Source organism: Syngnathoides biaculeatus, chromosome 20 (assembly GCF_019802595.1).
Source record: "Syngnathoides biaculeatus isolate LvHL_M chromosome 20, ASM1980259v1, whole genome shotgun sequence".
Taxonomy (NCBI): domain Eukaryota; kingdom Metazoa; phylum Chordata; class Actinopteri; order Syngnathiformes; family Syngnathidae; genus Syngnathoides; species Syngnathoides biaculeatus.
Genome location: NC_084659.1, coordinates 13,688,509 through 13,705,379, shown reverse-complemented (window position 1 = coordinate 13,705,379; position 16,871 = coordinate 13,688,509). Strand labels below are relative to the sequence as shown.

At 41.5% G+C, this 16,871-nt stretch overlaps 3 protein-coding genes across 3 annotated transcripts in view; 2 read left to right on the top strand and 1 right to left on the bottom strand.

Annotated features, from left to right (window-relative positions):
* The first annotated feature begins 53 nt into the window (after window positions 1-53).
* lyrm5a (LYR motif containing 5a) lies at window positions 54-1,582 on the top strand. Its single transcript, XM_061807135.1, has 3 exons — window positions 54-182; window positions 371-436; window positions 924-1,582. Exons 2-3 carry the CDS (start codon window positions 392-394, stop codon window positions 1,137-1,139), a joined length of 261 nt encoding a protein of 86 aa, XP_061663119.1. The 5' UTR covers window positions 54-182; window positions 371-391; the 3' UTR covers window positions 1,140-1,582.
* A 138-nt stretch (window positions 1,583-1,720) lies between these two features.
* Window positions 1,721-9,431, bottom strand: slc5a8 (solute carrier family 5 member 8). Its single transcript, XM_061807134.1, has 17 exons — window positions 9,118-9,431; window positions 8,023-8,142; window positions 7,158-7,223; window positions 7,016-7,067; window positions 6,879-6,946; window positions 6,746-6,784; window positions 6,564-6,679; window positions 5,998-6,138; window positions 5,797-5,926; window positions 4,650-4,738; window positions 4,470-4,579; window positions 4,339-4,406; window positions 4,175-4,261; window positions 3,830-4,047; window positions 3,643-3,746; window positions 2,618-2,706; window positions 1,721-2,549 (listed from the first exon to the last, which is right to left on the bottom strand). Exons 1-17 carry the CDS (start codon window positions 9,349-9,351, stop codon window positions 2,445-2,447), a joined length of 1,836 nt encoding a protein of 611 aa, XP_061663118.1. The 5' UTR covers window positions 9,352-9,431; the 3' UTR covers window positions 1,721-2,444.
* Window positions 9,432-10,350: 919 nt separating this feature from the next.
* The window catches only part of utp20 (UTP20 small subunit processome component), a 33,512-nt gene continuing 26,991 nt past the window's right edge, over window positions 10,351-16,871 (top strand). The window contains exons 1-17 of the mRNA XM_061806612.1: window positions 10,351-10,578; window positions 10,906-10,986; window positions 11,079-11,145; window positions 11,217-11,349; window positions 11,438-11,626; window positions 12,969-13,050; window positions 13,135-13,272; window positions 13,372-13,527; window positions 13,818-13,970; window positions 14,049-14,183; window positions 15,019-15,096; window positions 15,167-15,345; window positions 15,529-15,672; window positions 16,163-16,251; window positions 16,374-16,479; window positions 16,565-16,715; window positions 16,799-16,861. Coding sequence (XP_061662596.1) covers window positions 10,528-10,578; window positions 10,906-10,986; window positions 11,079-11,145; window positions 11,217-11,349; window positions 11,438-11,626; window positions 12,969-13,050; window positions 13,135-13,272; window positions 13,372-13,527; window positions 13,818-13,970; window positions 14,049-14,183; window positions 15,019-15,096; window positions 15,167-15,345; window positions 15,529-15,672; window positions 16,163-16,251; window positions 16,374-16,479; window positions 16,565-16,715; window positions 16,799-16,861 — 1,995 coding nt within the window. The 5' untranslated portion in view covers window positions 10,351-10,527. The remainder of the gene's footprint in view (window positions 10,579-10,905; window positions 10,987-11,078; window positions 11,146-11,216; window positions 11,350-11,437; window positions 11,627-12,968; window positions 13,051-13,134; window positions 13,273-13,371; window positions 13,528-13,817; window positions 13,971-14,048; window positions 14,184-15,018; window positions 15,097-15,166; window positions 15,346-15,528; window positions 15,673-16,162; window positions 16,252-16,373; window positions 16,480-16,564; window positions 16,716-16,798; window positions 16,862-16,871) is intronic.

The following is a 16,871-nucleotide window of genomic DNA, read 5'->3' as shown; positions in this document are numbered from 1 at the left end:
CAAAAACAAAACAAAAACGAAACAAAAATGATTTACGGCAGTGTTTGTTATTATTTACGACATAACCGACGGCTTACGGCAGGCTGCTCGAACAGCCATGACCACAAGGACAACGCCAGGATTTCACGTTGCTAGTACATAAATTAACTTAATTCACCTGCCCAACTACCAAAGCGACCTTGGTATGGCTTTTCTTATCATTTTTGTCACATATTTTTTCCTTCCTCTGCCAGACTAGATGCGATGTGTTTTAAAACTGCTTGCTCGTGTGCTATTAGTTTAGCTAAAGCTAATCATTTGTGCTGTCCATTGTTGACTGCTACAATAATTTAAGATTATCATATCTCTCTAACGGGTCCTTATCTTTCAGGGGTGCCACCCCACTTCTCACATGGCCAACCCACTAAGAGGCGAAGTTATTAGGCTTTACAAAAACGTAAGTTGACTTTTGGGATCATTTACTCAAAGATTTGCTGTTGTCCCCCCCCCTCCATTCACAAAACGTTCTTAAAATTTTGTTTACATAACAATGTTTTGCTCAGCCGTAACTTGCATCAACGTCCACATCAAAAATAGCAATATATATTTTCTCCTCTATAAATAATATGTGAACTATTTCCTCTGATTTAAAAAAACAAAACATTTCTTACATAGAGTTTTGTAGGTGAAGCAAAACTACCTTTGCATAATATTTGGACGAAATTACCTTGTATCAAAGATTTGCAAAATGTTCTTGTCTTACGCTACCAAACATAGTGACAAATTCTCAAGGAGACGCGCACTCTGCTTTTGCATGCAAAAAATAATAATCAACCTGACACATAATGGACTCAAATGAATCAATAAAACCAATTTGTCCAGCCTTACTTCTGCCTAAGCTTTCTTAGAATGATGCTCAAATGTTTTTTTGCCCCGTCTAAAAGCTGCTGTATCTTGGTCGGGATTACCCAGAGGGATCGGCCTTTTTCCGAGAGCGCCTCAAGTCGGCCTTCATGAAGAATAAAGACGTGACGGACCCTGAACACATTAAAAAGCTCGTTGGACGCGGCGAGTTTGTCATCAAAGAGCTGGAGGCACTCTACTTCCTCAAGAAATACAGAGCAATGAAAAAGCGCTATTATGACCCGGAAACAAAATGATAAACCCTATGATGTCATTATCATAACTATGAAATTCTCATCGTGGACTGTAGTGCAGAACGGTGCTGTCCATTTGCCATAATTAGTCACATTTCAAATAATTCTGCAGTGTGTTTTCAAAACATGCTCTCGAGAGGACAACACTCAAAAATGAACATTTTAATGTATTGTAGAAGTCTTTTGTGAGTACACAAACAGATGCAAGCAACTCTTTAACAGTTAAATTATTGCTCCCAACAAACCATACAGCCATACATTCGCATGAGGATGATCTGTGGTTCAAGGGTAGCTTGACGAATGTACAGTAAATCTGTTTAATAAGTACTATTGAACAGCAAACAAAGAAGCCTCACGTACTTGGATTACCTTCCTAGGGTTTGTTATGGTGGATAAAATAGCCACATTGTCTGACATATGAATCAATAAATGGACCCATTTGTAAAGATAGTGTGATTTACTGACCTTCTGCAACGCGTTTATGACCCAGTGAGCCCTTTTCAATAATCGAAGGCGATGTTTCCAAATCAATTTCCTCATCCAATATCTATCCAGCGATGTAGTACAATGAACCTGTTTTCATTTATTTCCATTTTGGCAACAGAATAAGAGTTTTGTGTTCAACTAAACGTGCCCAGATTTCACAGAGTAACGTAAAAAAAAGAGATGAGATCATTGTTTTCATATACCGGAATTTCCAGACTATAAACCGCGACTTTTGTCGCACGCTTTCAACCCTGCAGTTTATGCAATGATGTGGCTAATTTATGCATTTTTTTTTTTCTAACGGCCGCCAGGGGCGCTCGAGCAGAAATGGTAAGAGTGAGATGCAAGTTTAATGTAACTTCGCACTTTGTGCATGAATAAGATTAACGTGAACAGACCCTCACCATGGAAAATGCAAGAAGAAATGCATATGACGCAGCTTTCAAGTTCAAAGCAATCGAGCTGGCCAATAAAGAAGGAAACAGCTGCTGCACGTAAACTTGGCATAAATGAATCGAGACGCTGGAAACTGCAGCGGGAAGAACTGGAGTAATGTAAAAAGACGAAAAAAATTGCTTTCAGAGGTAATCAAAGCAGGTGGCCTGAACTTCTTTGTAAATATCTCATGTTTCAATGTGGGCACATGCGCCTTATACACAGGTGTGGCTTATGTATATACAAAAGGGTTTTTCCTTTAAAAATGTACTCAGTGAGGCTTATGATCAGGTGCGGCTTATAGTCCAGAAATTATGCTATATAGGAAACGCTGATCGGGAATGACACGTGTGACAGAATCCTACATGGATCTCGTGTAGGCATATTTCATTTCATGTAGTCCAACTCAATGTCACAAAAAGCCGGATTAATGTTCCCGGGGTGCTTTTTTTCGCCTTGTGTCGGGTCAGGCTTGGCAGCTCTTGTCGTTAACTTAAGAGGAGGGAAAAAAAAAGTGAGGAACTGTGTAAATGGTCTGTAAAGGTATGTCTTGGACTTACCCTGTCCTTGAGTGCCTTGACTATGCAAAAGAGAGTTGTGTCCGTTTTCATCAAAGTAAGCCGTGATTCCACTTTGCGCTTCCAACCTCCTGAAATTTCACCCATTCGGGTTCAATTAAAATGATATTTTTTATTTACAGGGGTGAGACTTTTCCGCGGATTCGCGGAATTCCAGGTTTTTTCAGCTGAAATTGTTATTTTTGTGAAATATGTAAATCCGTTGAGAAAATTTGGTGTTGACGCGGGCCGAGGCTGTGATCAAGACCGGCCGCCAGCATCTAACCGCAACGCTCTTTGTGAAATTAGTCACAGCTGTGATAGCGGAAAATGGCTATCTGTTTACGGCGTTTATAATATGGTGTTTGTAATAACGACGACATTCCGGTTTCCGGCAGCATTTTGCCGGTATTTCGTCTGTATTTTCACTCTGTTAACATTTCATAGAGAAGCATTCTGTTTACTACGACGTAGTTATAACTTATAGACATACGTACGCATGTTATTGAGCGGTCTGCACGTTTGCCAGTATGGCGAAAGTCTCGGAGCGAAAAGATGAAGATCGTGCCAGGGAAATTGATGAAAACCACGCGGTAGAAAACTGTTTCAGATGGGCACGACTTGAAAAAAGTGTAACCGTGCAAGATAGGAACGAAAACTGTATGAACATGTCGAACCGAACACGTACAAAAAGTGGACGTTCCCGGCAAAGTGCTGGGCACTCTGTGTCCTGATAGATGTAAAAAATATCCAGGAGCATATCCAAACCAGCAAACACAGAGGTAAGTTGGACGTAAATTTCTCAAATATCATATAATTGACAACTGTTAGTTTGGCAAAATTACTTTGGTTGTTGTTTGGATTGACACTGTTAGAAGTAACCAGAGGTCACCATTTAACAGTTTGTTTTATCTAAAATTTTTGTGGACCTCGCTTTGACCCCCACCCTCCGAAGGTAGACATTTTCAGTGTTTTTCCATATTGGTCATTCTCATCCCTGTATTTAAAGCTGTGTCCGATATGTTCACCTGTGACGAGGCTGATGAGCAGGCCCACCGTGATGGTTGTGATGGTTCCAAGGGGACTGAAGTAAAGGTAGGACAGGGAGTACCAGTTATCTGCCAGCAGATTCCTTGCAAATGGGGATGGGGGATGGGGGGGGGGGTCAGCAAAAAATACACAGCAAAACGCTCTCTGGAGGTGACGTCGACTTACCCGCCATGGCCGAGCTGCGCAGCGGAGGAAGTAATGTGGCTCGTGTGAGTGGGCGACGCCGTGGCGCTCCGGTTGAGGCTGTCCGAGGCGGTGAGGTTGCAGCCCTCAGTGGTGAGGGGCAGGGGTCGACTCAGGGCAGGAGGCGGGGGGTAAATCTGGGCGCCGATGGCCACCCAAAGCGACACGACGAGGCCCGACGCCAGACCCGACAAGGCTCCCTGAAAGACACTTGGATACTTCACCACAGTAGTACCTCAACTTGGAAGTTTTTTCCAGTAATAAACCGTTGCTTGGATGACGTTTTTATTTGATTTTTGTTTGGGGAAAAAATGTAGCGTGACTCACTTTGGAATTGGCAAAAGGACAAAGGATACCAAGTGAGAAAAGCCCAAGTAAGGGACCGCCAATGACCCCAAAGATGCTGATGGTGGCCTATTTAAATGGAAACCAGCATTCAAACTCTCACAGTACTGACAAAACTAGATAATTCTACTCATTCAAGGCACAACCTGTAATATTCCGCCCATGAGCGAGGCCAGTCCCGCCATCCCGATGCATAAAGCACCATATAAAAAGCCTGTAAACGTTTTCAATTCCGTCACGTGCAAACTCATTCGACAAGCATCCATTGAATACTTACTCAGGACTTTTGAGATCCAGGAGAGCTTCTTCTCGGGCACCCGCACGTGCGGTTTGATCAGGTCCTCCACAGTCACTGCGGCGAGCGCGTTGATGCTGGATGACACCGTGCTGCATGCGATGGGACAACACTATCACACGCAAGTCCGGAAAAGTACCATTTTTGAGGCGCAGTTCGGACCTTAGTGAGCCGCTGTAAGCTGCTGCGACAAAAAGCCCAGGCAGGCCGGGGTAGTTTCCCAGGATATCCATCACCAAATATGGCATCAACTGCACAGTGAAGATTCACATCTTTGAGTTTGGGCTTTTTAAGCGATGTATGAACATTGGCTTTTTTTTTTTTTTTTTTTTTTTAAGTGAGACTGATGGGCCAAGTCATTTGTAAATTGGGTTTTAAAAAAATGAAACATTTTTTAAACAATAAAATAATTTGTTGATTTTTTTTTTAATAAAGTCATCAATTTAAATAGTAATAACCAATTATTTAGTGAGGTAAGTACAAGAACGTTAATTCTGCAGCGTATGTACAATTTATATTTTGTATGTTGACTTTTTACAGTCTTTAAATCGAATAAAACCAATGCATCAAGAATGTAAAATTTCCTTGCACTAATAGTTTTTATGGGAGCTAATATTCCTCTCAATACATCAATTATCATTTTTAATAGAATAAAAATACTAAATTAACAATATTTTAATTAAAAACTCTCTTTGCAAATTGTTTATCTTAGTAATATTCCATTTCATTTTTGACAACTGATCAAATTATTAGATTAAAAATGCTGAATGTATCAGTAATTTTTTAACTGTTTTCAATCAATACATGTAGCACTTATTTAATAAAAATGTTAAATGTGTCTAAAAAAATTTATCGACATTATTATAATTAAACTAATTTATTATCTAATTTATTCTAATTTATTTTATTATTTACAATAAATGAATCAATTGATACGTTCACAGTATTGAATGTCTATCCAGAATTGTTTTGAAATGTTATTGTGCTATATAAAATTAAAATTTTTGATAAAATGTTGAGTATATACATATAAAAAGTTGTATTTCATTTCAAATGATAAGTATATGTGCAATTGTTTATATCACAGTTTTGTATTTGCAATAAATTCAGTCGCAAATTGTTTTATTAAATAAATGAACTTGAGAAATAACTTTTTCAGGAATCCATTTTAGTCGGAGGAAAATGTCAAAATCAGTTCACCAAATATTCCAGGAATCGATGACGTAAATGCTCGGCAGGCCACATGTTGGCCCCTGGGCCGTACTTTGTCCACCCCTTGCTTAATTTCCACATCTCTTGTTGTACGGACCTGATCCGGAGCAGAAACCACGCCCATGGTCCACGGGTCGCAGTTCTTATACACTGAATAGAGGCACATTCCGGCGAACACCGAGGACAGCAGGATGCACCACAGACCCATCAGGTTGATGAATAACGATCTGGGAATTCAAAACGCAAAGAAAAGGTAAGTAACACCAAATAAAGCTCGTCGGCTGGCGTTCAAGCTCACAGTTTGGCGTGGGTGATGCTCCTGCAGGAGATGTAGCGTTGTACCTGGGCCTGGTTGATGCCGTAAATACTGACCCAGACGAACGTCCCTCCGAAGGTCACGGTCCAGAAAGTGTGTCTCTTCAGTGGGTTGGGGTCAAAGCTGGTGATTAGATAGCACAAGAATGTTCCATGGCGGAAGATACTGAAAGTCAGGACTTTACAGTACAGAGTGGGCCAGAGAAAGGTCCTGTACTGTACATTTTTTTTGAGGAACGAAGGAAGGAACAGAATCCTCCTTCGACTTTACATATGATACTGTTTAGTAAGTACAAGTGTAATAAATAAATGTGGCTTTAATCAAATGGATACCTATGATTGGCCCACCTTGGAATAATAGCACGTTTGTCAAGGCAGATTTTCAATAAAAATCGCCGCAGCTGTTTTGGCGACATCCAGTGGCCAAACGGGGGAATGACAATGAGAAGAATGAAGGCCAAGTTCATTTTGAACCAAAAAAAATACATGTTTCTATTACATTTACCAAATTGCTCCTGTTTTTATTTTTTATTTTTAAATGCCACTCACTCCCAAAAGTCGAGCCTCCCTCCATGCAGGGAATCTGTAACAACGGGTCCGACTCCACCTTTGAGGACCACGCAGCGGATGATGACCGACAGGAAGCCCGCAAGCATGACACCGACCTGGAGGAGGTCAGTAGGTGCGTCATCATACTAGCACGATTTTATTTGCCGTATTAATCTTCACACCTGAAAAACGTCCGTCCAGACCACCGCTTTGAGCCCGCCCTGTAAAGCACATTTGGTCAAAATGTGTGATTTTAATTTTTTTTTGTTAGCACCATGTTCATTTTTTTTTTTTTTTTTTTATTTTAGTACGCACCATAGTGCAGTAAAAGGTGCACACCACGCCCGTGGAAATCACCGCACTCCAAAGATCCATCCCGGTGACTAGTGGGGAGGCAGATTGTGAGTTTTTAACCGCAACTTTAAGCACCTTCAAGTGGGGGGGGGTTGTACCTTGGTTTAAAGCCAGGGCCGGGGTGTAAATGACAATGCCCGTGTAAAGGATCTAGAAATCAAAACAATAAATAAATAAAAAATCCTCGTGTTAAAAGCACGCTTGGGGTGAGAATGAGGAGGTTCTGGAATGGCTTCTTACCGTCTGCACAATAAAGAGGAGGGTTCCCAGCAGACGGGTCGCTCGGCTAAAACGCAGTTCCAGGTACTTGACAGAGGATGACAAATAACATAAGCCACCCCCCCCCCCCCCCAAAAAAAAAAAAAAAACATTATGTAGTCAAATAACACTCACATTATTTCAATTTTTAGTTGAAAGGAGAAATGTTGTGCATTTTTTTATTTATGGCTTTGGAAGATTATAAAAAGTTTTATTTTTCAACATGGCGCCTGGTACGTGTTCAGTTGCATTTATTTATATGAAGCTTGACTATTTTCTTCTATTTAAGCACAATGTTAAAGTTCAAACTGTGCATAATGTTGCCGTGATTTTCCACATTTTTAAATGTACCTTTTTTGCATTAAAATCTCAGGTTTGATGAACACCTGCTCCTATCTCACTACTATAATTTCATGCTAGCCAGGATGGTGTGCTTTGAAAAGTATTATCAATGTAAACGGAACAATTTTGCATCTACTTGTAACATTTGTAGTCATTTTTTTTAAACAATTGATTGATCAATTATGTTGAAATTCATGATTAATTAAAAATCCGAAAAGTATTCAAATGAGAAATTAGAAATATTTAACTTTTGTGTGTGCCTTATTGACAAATCAGCTGGACCTTGAGCACAAAATGTTTGGCCACCCTGGTCATACGTACTGTTATTATGCATATGATTAATGACCCTTATATAGTCATCATATACTGTACAATGGTACTGTCCAGGTAAATATTTAGATGATTGTTTTTTGTGTACTTGGACTATGCTGTAAAGCCAAAATTTGGGCAAACAGACAGGCAAACACCGTATCCTAAAGTACTGTGCGCGATTTAAAACGAGTACCTCGTAAGTGCTGGTGATGGACAGCCTGTAGAAAACTGGCAGGAACACCTCGGACGTTACCACCATGGTTATGAAATAGGACAGACCGTAAAATACAATGCTGGCTCCATAACGGTACACCTACAGAAGACATTTGTTGACATGTGGGAGTTACATCTTTCTTTGTGTATGTGTGTGGATGATGAATAAAGTACGAAAATCTGCACTCTTTATATATCATTAATTTCCGGCCTTCAAGCCTCAACGTTTTTCCACACGCTTTCAACCCTGCGGTTTATCCGGTGATGTGGCACTAGCGTTAGCACATCTGGTTGTAAGCCTCGGTACACACAAAGACTTTAACGCTAGCCCCGCGCTAACGTTGGCGCCGCGCTAGCGTTAAACTCTTTCTGTGTACCGAGGCTTATAACCAGGTGCGCTCTGTAGGACGGGAATTACAGCACATTTGTCCTGAGACGAAATGTAAACATAGATGTCCAAATAGCAGTCTGAGATTTAAATCAACTATTTTTGTTGTTGTTGTTTATACGCCTTAATTCATAGACATTTTAATAGTCGTAATTATTACTAAAACTTTCCGAGTCATCGAGGGGAAGAGGGGGAAAAAAGTAAGCTACATGACTCAGTAGAAAGGATGTACATATGCCATTACCGGATTATTGAAAAAAAAAATATGGACAGTATTATCATTTGTTATTTAAAATAAAGGAGAATTCATCATAGTATTTAACACTGCTTGAGCAAAAACTAACATTTGTACTGATTTGCAAGCCTATTCTTGCAATTATAGTAATGCTGAATTCAAATTCAAGTAAAATGAATCTTTCTTTAATTGTATATCAATTTTTATTTACATGTATTTTTTGGCAACTGTATATCTTGGAACAGAGTTGTCTTACACAGCAAAATATATTGTATATAAATATATATGTAATCAAAAAAAAAGTTTGAGATCGATGAATAAAATTATGCAGTGATGTCTTTTATTTACCTGTTTTTCTATCAGACAACACATAATTGTATAATAAATTCTCAATTTTTCCAAGATGTTAGTGTCTAAATTGATCCACGTCACATTTAGATTCCCCCCCTCACCTCAGCGGGGTTGGAGAGCACCGTGATGGCTGACATGAAGCTGGCGGTCAGGGACAAGGAGACGGGCAGAGCAGTGAGCCGACGTCCGCCCGTCAGGAAGTCGTCCGAGCTCCTCAGGCCCCGGTCCGTCCAGGCGTAGTAGACTCCGATGGCGGCGGAGACTGCCAGCATGAAAGCAAACACCACGTAGTCTGCAGCCGCAAAAGAGGCCCCGACCATGGGGGCTAATGACATTTTAATACAAATAAAAATGGAAAAAGTTTTGTACTTTGTGATTTAAAAAACAATGGTCGACTGAGGGGGGAAAAACCCCACTTGAGACCTTTTATGTTTTGTGAAGGAGGAAGGGGGAGGTGGAAATTCCAGGCAGGTACATGAAGAGGAGTCAGCAGACCAGTAAAATAGCCAAGCTATCACACACCCACCTACACACACAATAAAACCATGGATAAAATCTGCACAAAAATGTTTTGTTTTTGTGGTTACTTAGGTCTGCATGTTTTGTTTTTTTTATAACCTTGTCCTCAATTTATGAAATGGCTTAAAGAGTTGTATGGAAATGACCTTTACAAAAATGTCATTTTTTTTCCAAAATGAGAATTTGGTTTATGAGGGGTTCAGTGGTGAGCTCGATTTATTCTCGATTTTCTTATTTGGGGTTCGAATCTTGGCTCAGGCCTCGCTGAGTGAAGTGTGTTTGTACTGTAAAAAAAACAAACATTCACGTTAGGTTCACTGAAGTCTAAATCGTCAAAAGGTGTGAATGTATATGTGAAGAGTCATTTGTCTCTGTTTCCTGCTCTCGGGATAGGGAAGAATAGAATCTTGCGGACCCGTGACTAATGAGCATCTAGAATACGGATGGATGGAATTGATTACAGTATGGCAATGGAAAAAAACTTCACACTTCACCTATCACCTGTGTCCTCTGACCTCTATGACACACAATATGGTGGAATGGGAACCTCTCCATTAGTTGTGCATGCAATGGGTCGAGCTAATAATTTAGATTTTAATTGTAGATTTTTTTTAATGGCTACGATGCGTATATTTAATTTTTGTTTACAATGTATTATATAAACCCATATGAAGAACCAAACATTTATTTGTGAATTATAGCATTATTATTGTGATCCTGGGCAAAAGAAACCCGAAGCACGTGATGTAAACACGTAACGAAAGCGGAAGTGAACAACGGCAACTTCTTGTTTCACTCTTCTTCGCACATGCGGGGGTTATTTTCCCATGATTCCTTGCGTTCATCATGGCCGCGCTGTGCTGTCCGCCATGCGTGTAAACACTCGTTAATTCATCGAAGAGGATCAAAGTTTAAAAGTGTTAAATGAATAATTTTAAACACACAACTACTTTCCGACTACATTTGACTTGAAGACCAGGTACGAAGCGAAGATGAAAGTCAAATCCAAGTCAACGAATCACAAATCTGAGAACACCTACAGGGTAAGAGCACTTATTTAAAAGTATGTATTACTATGATCATATACTTAGTTCATTCGGGACTCTCGGACAATAATGTTGAAGGAAACGTGATTTATTTCATAATTTAAAACGGTTCCCAGGTGTCTTAATAAAATGTCCGTGGAATGCTTTCGTTAAATTATCACAATAAAGAATTGAACATCTTTTTGGCTTGCAATTGACTTGGTCGTTTAATTCTACACTTAATGTCCCCAAAATATCCTCTTTGACATATGCAAAATGTGTACCCAAACGAAATATCAAGCAGTCAAAACGTGTTTTTATTTTCTCAACCATTACTCCTTGCAGTTTCTCACTTTTGCTGAGAGGCTCTCCAATGTCAACATTAACATCATCCACCGGATTGATAGAACTGGATCCTATGCAGAGGTATGCATGTCGCTATGAGGAATTTCATTTCACTTACATTTTTTTGTTATTGTTTTTGCCGTTGACTGATAAAGTGTCTTGGTGGAGTGTAGGAAGTCGAAACCTATTTCTTCGAGGGCCTGACAAAATGGAGGGACCTCAACTTGACAGAAAACTTTAGTATGTATCACATAGCTGTGTTTTTTTTTCCTATATGTATATATTTTGTCTAATTGACCACTTTTCTTCAGCTACGTTTGTGAAGGAGGTCTCCAACAAGAGTCAGTCGTTCAACATGCTGGTTTTCCATCAAAAGTCCATCGTCGAGAGTCTGAAAACACACTTAGAAGTCAAGAGCAGTCTGGCCTACGAACCTCTGCTCGAGTAATATTTTTAGTCTGATCATATGACTGAACTGCAAGCTGTAGCAATCGTTTGGCCAAACCCAACTCGCCTGATCCTTTATTTCCAGCTTGGTGGTGCAGTTGGCCCGAGACCTGCAGGCTGACTTCTACCCTCACTTCCCCGAGTTCTTCACGCTGATCACCGCGATGCTGGACACCAAGGACATGGAGGTTCTGGAGTGGGTTTTTACATGCCTTTCCTACCTGTACAAGTACCTGTGGCGGCTCATGGTCAAGGATATGGACAACATCTACAGGTGAATAAGACGACAGAGACAATTGGGGTGTAGCCATTTTTTTCCATGGCGCTTGTCCTCAATTAAGGTGGAGGTTATCCGAGCTCAGTTTAGGCAAAAATATTAAATCAAGCCCAGAACTTCTTGATTGTGAGGCAGACATTGTTCATCACTACCGCACCATGCTGCTCATTTAATTTAGTGATTGAATTCACGAGACTGCACGATAGAGCTCGTGCACCTGCGTCATCAAATCACATCACAGGCCGGAAGTGTCGGTCAAACAAAGCATTCTTCAATGCTAAGTCGGTTGCAGACGACGCCAAAATATGTCTGATAGCACGACGCCCAAAGTTCCGTCCGATTCCGTTAAGCATTTAGAAGGTGATAATAAACGACGGTACGTGGAAAAATGAGAGACACTTGGCATAGAGGACCCATATTTAATGCCGAAGTCGATGTTTTCCCCGCTAAGAAAGTGGACTATTAACCAGCTTCAGCTTGTCTTGGACAACTGGTGAGTAAGTTGTCGAGATTTACACAGAATTTTTTTTCAATACAAATACCTATATTTCAATAAATGACCCCTGGTTTTACACAAATTTCCATTCATTAACTATGATTGGGAAAAGAAAAAAAAAGACAGCGAGTCGGCTCCTCAGTACACAAAGCGTGTTGCAGCCACACTTTAAACTTAGGTAAACCTCCCCGTGACAGACTTTTTATATGCATTGTTCTGAAATGAGTCCACTGTGCATTTGAAAAAAGTAAATAAACAGCTGGGATAGGCTCCAGCCCCCGTACACGGAAGCGCATTGCGGCCAGACGTTGAACTTCGGTAAACCTCTGTGCGACCGACGGTTTATTTTATTTTTTTAATTACGCATCGGACTCATTTCAGAACAATGCATATTAGGGAAAAAAAAGTCTGTCGGGGAGACGTTTACCGAAGATGAATGTGTGGGCGCAACATGGTTCGTGTACGTTCGAGACAACTCCGTCACTTTTTTTTAATGGATTGTTCTCAAATGAGCCAACTTGGCATGATAAATACTTCTTGGGAATTTGAGATTGAGAATAATTCCGAAATGAAGTGATCGCTACACAGGCAAGTGTGTATTTTGGTTGGGCACCATCCATCATGTTTAATTGTCGAAATCCATCAATCTTTTCTCGTCTTATCAGATGGTATTCCATAGAATGATCTCTTTGAATATCTGTCTTGAGCTCTATAGTTATGTCTGCTAATTCCTCAAGATGAAAAGGGTAAAAGTTGTCAACCATTATTGATTGCATTTTGTTTTAAGTGTGATGGGATAAACTGTTATTATTGTTTCTTTATTTTTTTTATTGATCCTTCCAGCTTGTACAGCACACTTCTGGAGCACAAGAAGGACCACATCCGCAGGTTTGCAGCAGAGAGTTTTGCGTATCTGATGAGAAAGGTGGGTGACATGATGTCTAGCGTTTCGGTTTTGCTACAACTCATACGTAAGTATCTGGGTTTTAAGTATTGTCGCGTCCCGTAGGTTCCCGATTTGGACGTCCTGCTGTCTTTTATATTCTCCGACCTGCAGCAGCACCCGGCCAAGGCCGAAGGAGTCGGACGGCTGGTTTTCGAGATGTGCAAAGGCGTCCGGCACATGCTTCACTCGTGCGCCGCAACCGTAAGAGTCGATTTTCATGTTCAAATTATGTAGTTTGTTCAGACGTGGTTCAATCTGAGTTACATCATCGTGATACGTTTCAACCTGCTGTCTTTTTAGGCGCTTCCCACGGCTCTGCGTAAGATCGGACCTATCACCAACCCGGGGCCCCCTTTGCCGTGGGACCTGGTGCGGGATGCGCTGGATCACACAGCCCAAGCTGCGGCCAATCATGTGGAGAAAGAACAGTTCTTGGTTTTTTGGGAGTCTTTACAGGTAACGAGGCTGATGTGCTGGTGTTGTTGGCTAGCGCTAAACAATGTGAAAATGGGTGCAATAGATAAATGGCATTTCAATTCATCTCACTGGGAAATAATATGATATACAAGTAAATTGAGTTACGAGCTTTATCGTGGACGGAATTAAAGTCTTAAGTCAAGAGTCCACTGTATTTACAGAACTGCCAAATGTTTTATTGAAGTATTGGTTTCAAAAGGCTTTTATTGTCCCATATGTTGGCCTCATTTTAGAAGAATGCCTGCTGTAACCTTTCTTCTGATCCACAGGCCAGCGTGGACGAGGTTTTCGGCATTTTGGAGGCCAAGGGAGATGAGTCCGGAGCTGCAGGAGAGCAGCTCGAAAGGCTGCTGTTCATCCTCCACACTTTGGTGTCTCACAAGGACGGCGCTAAGATCACAAAGCCAGAGGCCGTCAGCCAGGTGCAAGGAGAGCGCTGTCTTCGAAAAGCCACACACAAAAGTCCAAAGTGTCATTAAATGCTGTTTTTTGTCTTGTAGACCGTGCTGCGCCTTATTCAGAGTTCCCAGCTTTCCACTTCCTGTTCACGTCTGCTCCTCCAGATCATCTCCTCCTTGCTCCTTGGGGAGAACATCGTACTCCCTGACACTCTCATCCAAGAAGTGGTCCACAAGGTATGTCTGCTGTATTTTACTGCGAGTACAGTTGTACTACAATTTGAGCATATTACCGTAATTTCCGGCCTTCAGAGCCTCACCTAGTACATTTTTAAAGGAAATACCATTTGGTACATACATAGGCCGAACCTGTGTAAAAGCTGCAAGTTGCCCACATTGAAACACGAGATACCCTTTACAAAGAAAGATGGTACACAGAAAGAGAGTTTTCAAAGTTTTAATACCTTGGCATAGCTTAACATAGCAACAACACGGTAGCACGAACAGGGCTGGAAAAAAAAAACATACCGGTTAAAAAAAAAAAAGCCATGGCTGCTACTCAGTGGCAACACGATACCACAGCACTAACAGGGCCGGTTAAAAGAAATAACATAGCTAAATCACTGAAACGCGGCAGTAACACAGCAGCAACACGCTAGCGCGGCACTAACAGTGCCAGTTTAAAGAAAATACATACCGGTAAAAATCACTGAGACACAGCAGCAAGACGCCAGCGCGGCGCTAAAAGGTCCTGTTAAAAAAAACCTCTAAAAATCACTGAGACACAGCAACACCCGAGCACAGCGCTAGCGCAGCGCTAAAAGGCCCAGTTAAAAAAACGAAACATACCGGTAAAAGTCACTTCCTCGGCACATATATTCCACTAGTGTCATTCTTACCTTTTCCGCTCGAGTGCTCCCTTGCGGCCGTTAGAAAAAATGCACAAATTAGCCACATCACCGCACAAGACGCAGGGTTTAAAGCGTGTGAAAAAAGTTGCGGTTTATAGGCCGGAAATTACGGTAACTTTGCAAACCGAGGTTCCACCTCAAAAACCCTCTTTTCCTTGCAGGTTTTTAGCAGCTCAGTTGGAGAAGATCTCATCCTCGAGTTTACCAAGGAGATGTTCACCATGAAGCAGTTTGAGCAGGTGAGTTGTGACGCCATCGTTTCATTTTTGTCACTGGCAAATATGACCACCTCTCTCTTGCCACCTCCAGCTTTTTCTGCCCACCCTCCTGAGCTTCACCACCGGCTTGTTCGGCTGCGGAGATCCCGTGTCCCGCCACCGCGCGCTGGAGGTGCTCGTCAACCTGATCCTCGTCAAAGCCCCGCCGCCCACAGACGGCGCCATGGCGTTTGAGACCTACCCGCTGCTCTTCACGGGGCAGACCACCGGGTGAGCTCCGTTTACAGTCGGACCTTGACTTGCGAGTTTAATTTGTTCCTTGACAGAACCTGTGACTTAATTTACTCAAAACAGTAAACCCCCACGTTGTCTCGGTTGGGCATTTGTGAATTTGTACCACTGTATAGCAATTTACAGAGCTTAAGTGATTTTCAATATTGTGTTTCTGATCAGTGTGTTCAGCAACAAGGCGGAACCAGAGCTGAGAGCGGTGCCGGAGCTGGTCCTGTCGCTCATTGCAATACCCGAGCAGAAAAACGGGCCCGTCGCTGATCTGTCGCTGCGTTGGAGCGCACTGGTGCTGCTGCCACACCTCAGGTAACACATTAGACACACCTAGGCATGGTCGTTTGTGGACGAAGAATGAAATCTCAGATTTTTATTCACAAGAATCCTGTTTCTGATTTTTGCCATTATTTTTTTTCTTCTTTTCCTAAAAACAAACAAAAAAAAGGAAGTAGCATCAACAATAGAAACAATGGAAATTTACAAATGTGAATGTTTCCTTCATAAAAAAAATAAATTCCCGACATCTATAGGAAACCCAATCCCGTACAAATTAACATTTTGAATGTTCGGCAATTTAAGTTGATAATAATGAGACACAAAATTGTATGAATTGACTAATCGCAGCCCATCTGCAAAAAGAAAAAGTTTGAAAATTGTCCTGACAAGCTCCAATTAATAGCAAAGATGGATTTTTTGCCCAGTCTTACCCGCAGTTGCACAATCTTTCTTTCACAAAGAAAAACATGCCACTTCGATAAAAAAAAAAAAAGTTTTTTTAATTGTGAGTTTTGTTTCGCAGGCCTCTTGTTCCAGCTAATGTCTTCCCTGCGATCACTGCCTTTTTAAACCACATGCTGTGTGAAATTGAGATGGAAAATTTGGGAAAAGGTACTTGCCTTGTTTTTCCTCGACATTTCAAAAGTCAGGGAGTCCGCAGTTTGGCAAACCTGCTCGGCTCGATTTCGAGGCGTTGCAATACGTCTTCACTTTTACTGTTTTTGTCATCCCAGCCGGTCTGTTTGTTGCCGCACAAGCCCTCAGCTCCCTCCTCACTCTGGACGGTTCGGCCCACCCGCTCTCTCTGGCCACTGTGGAAAAAATCACGACCATCCTGAGGTATATGTGATGAAATAATCCTGAAGAATAACACCACCGAAGAGCAGACCTCCAAAAACCAGCCTTTTATGGTTTGTGGTTGTAGGAAGTTCCCCACAGAACTCTCAGCCCTGCTTCTCGGAGACCTCTATTACACCCGCCTTTCCTTGAGTGGCGCTTCAGAGCATCTATCCCATGATGCACTTCTAGATATTTACCAGATTCTGCATGGGAACCTGTCCTCCAACATATCCAAGGTGCATCTCCAGATGGTTTTTTTCGTATTATATAGTAATATAAATTGTCATCAATTGTCGTCAAATCATCTACTGTTTTATAGATGCGGCTGCTGACCCTCAGGATCCTTTCAAACTTCGAGCCAAAGCTTCCAGTCCCAGAGGAGGTACACCCGT

Coding starts and splice junctions, on each gene's coding strand:
- lyrm5a (XM_061807135.1), top strand. CDS start 392: ATGGCCAACCCACTAAGAGGCGAAGTTATTAGGCTTTACAAAAAC. Junction 437..923: donor TTATTAGGCTTTACAAAAAC/GTAAGTTGACTT, acceptor CCCGTCTAAAAG/CTGCTGTATCTTGGTCGGGA.
- slc5a8 (XM_061807134.1), bottom strand. CDS start 9,351: ATGTCATTAGCCCCCATGGTCGGGGCCTCTTTTGCGGCTGCAGACTAC. Junction 6,947..7,015: donor GGCCCTGGCTTTAAACCAAG/GTACAACCCCCC, acceptor CCTCCCCACTAG/TCACCGGGATGGATCTTTGG. Junction 2,550..2,617: donor TCAAGGCACTCAAGGACAGG/GTAAGTCCAAGA, acceptor CCTCCTCTTAAG/TTAACGACAAGAGCTGCCAA.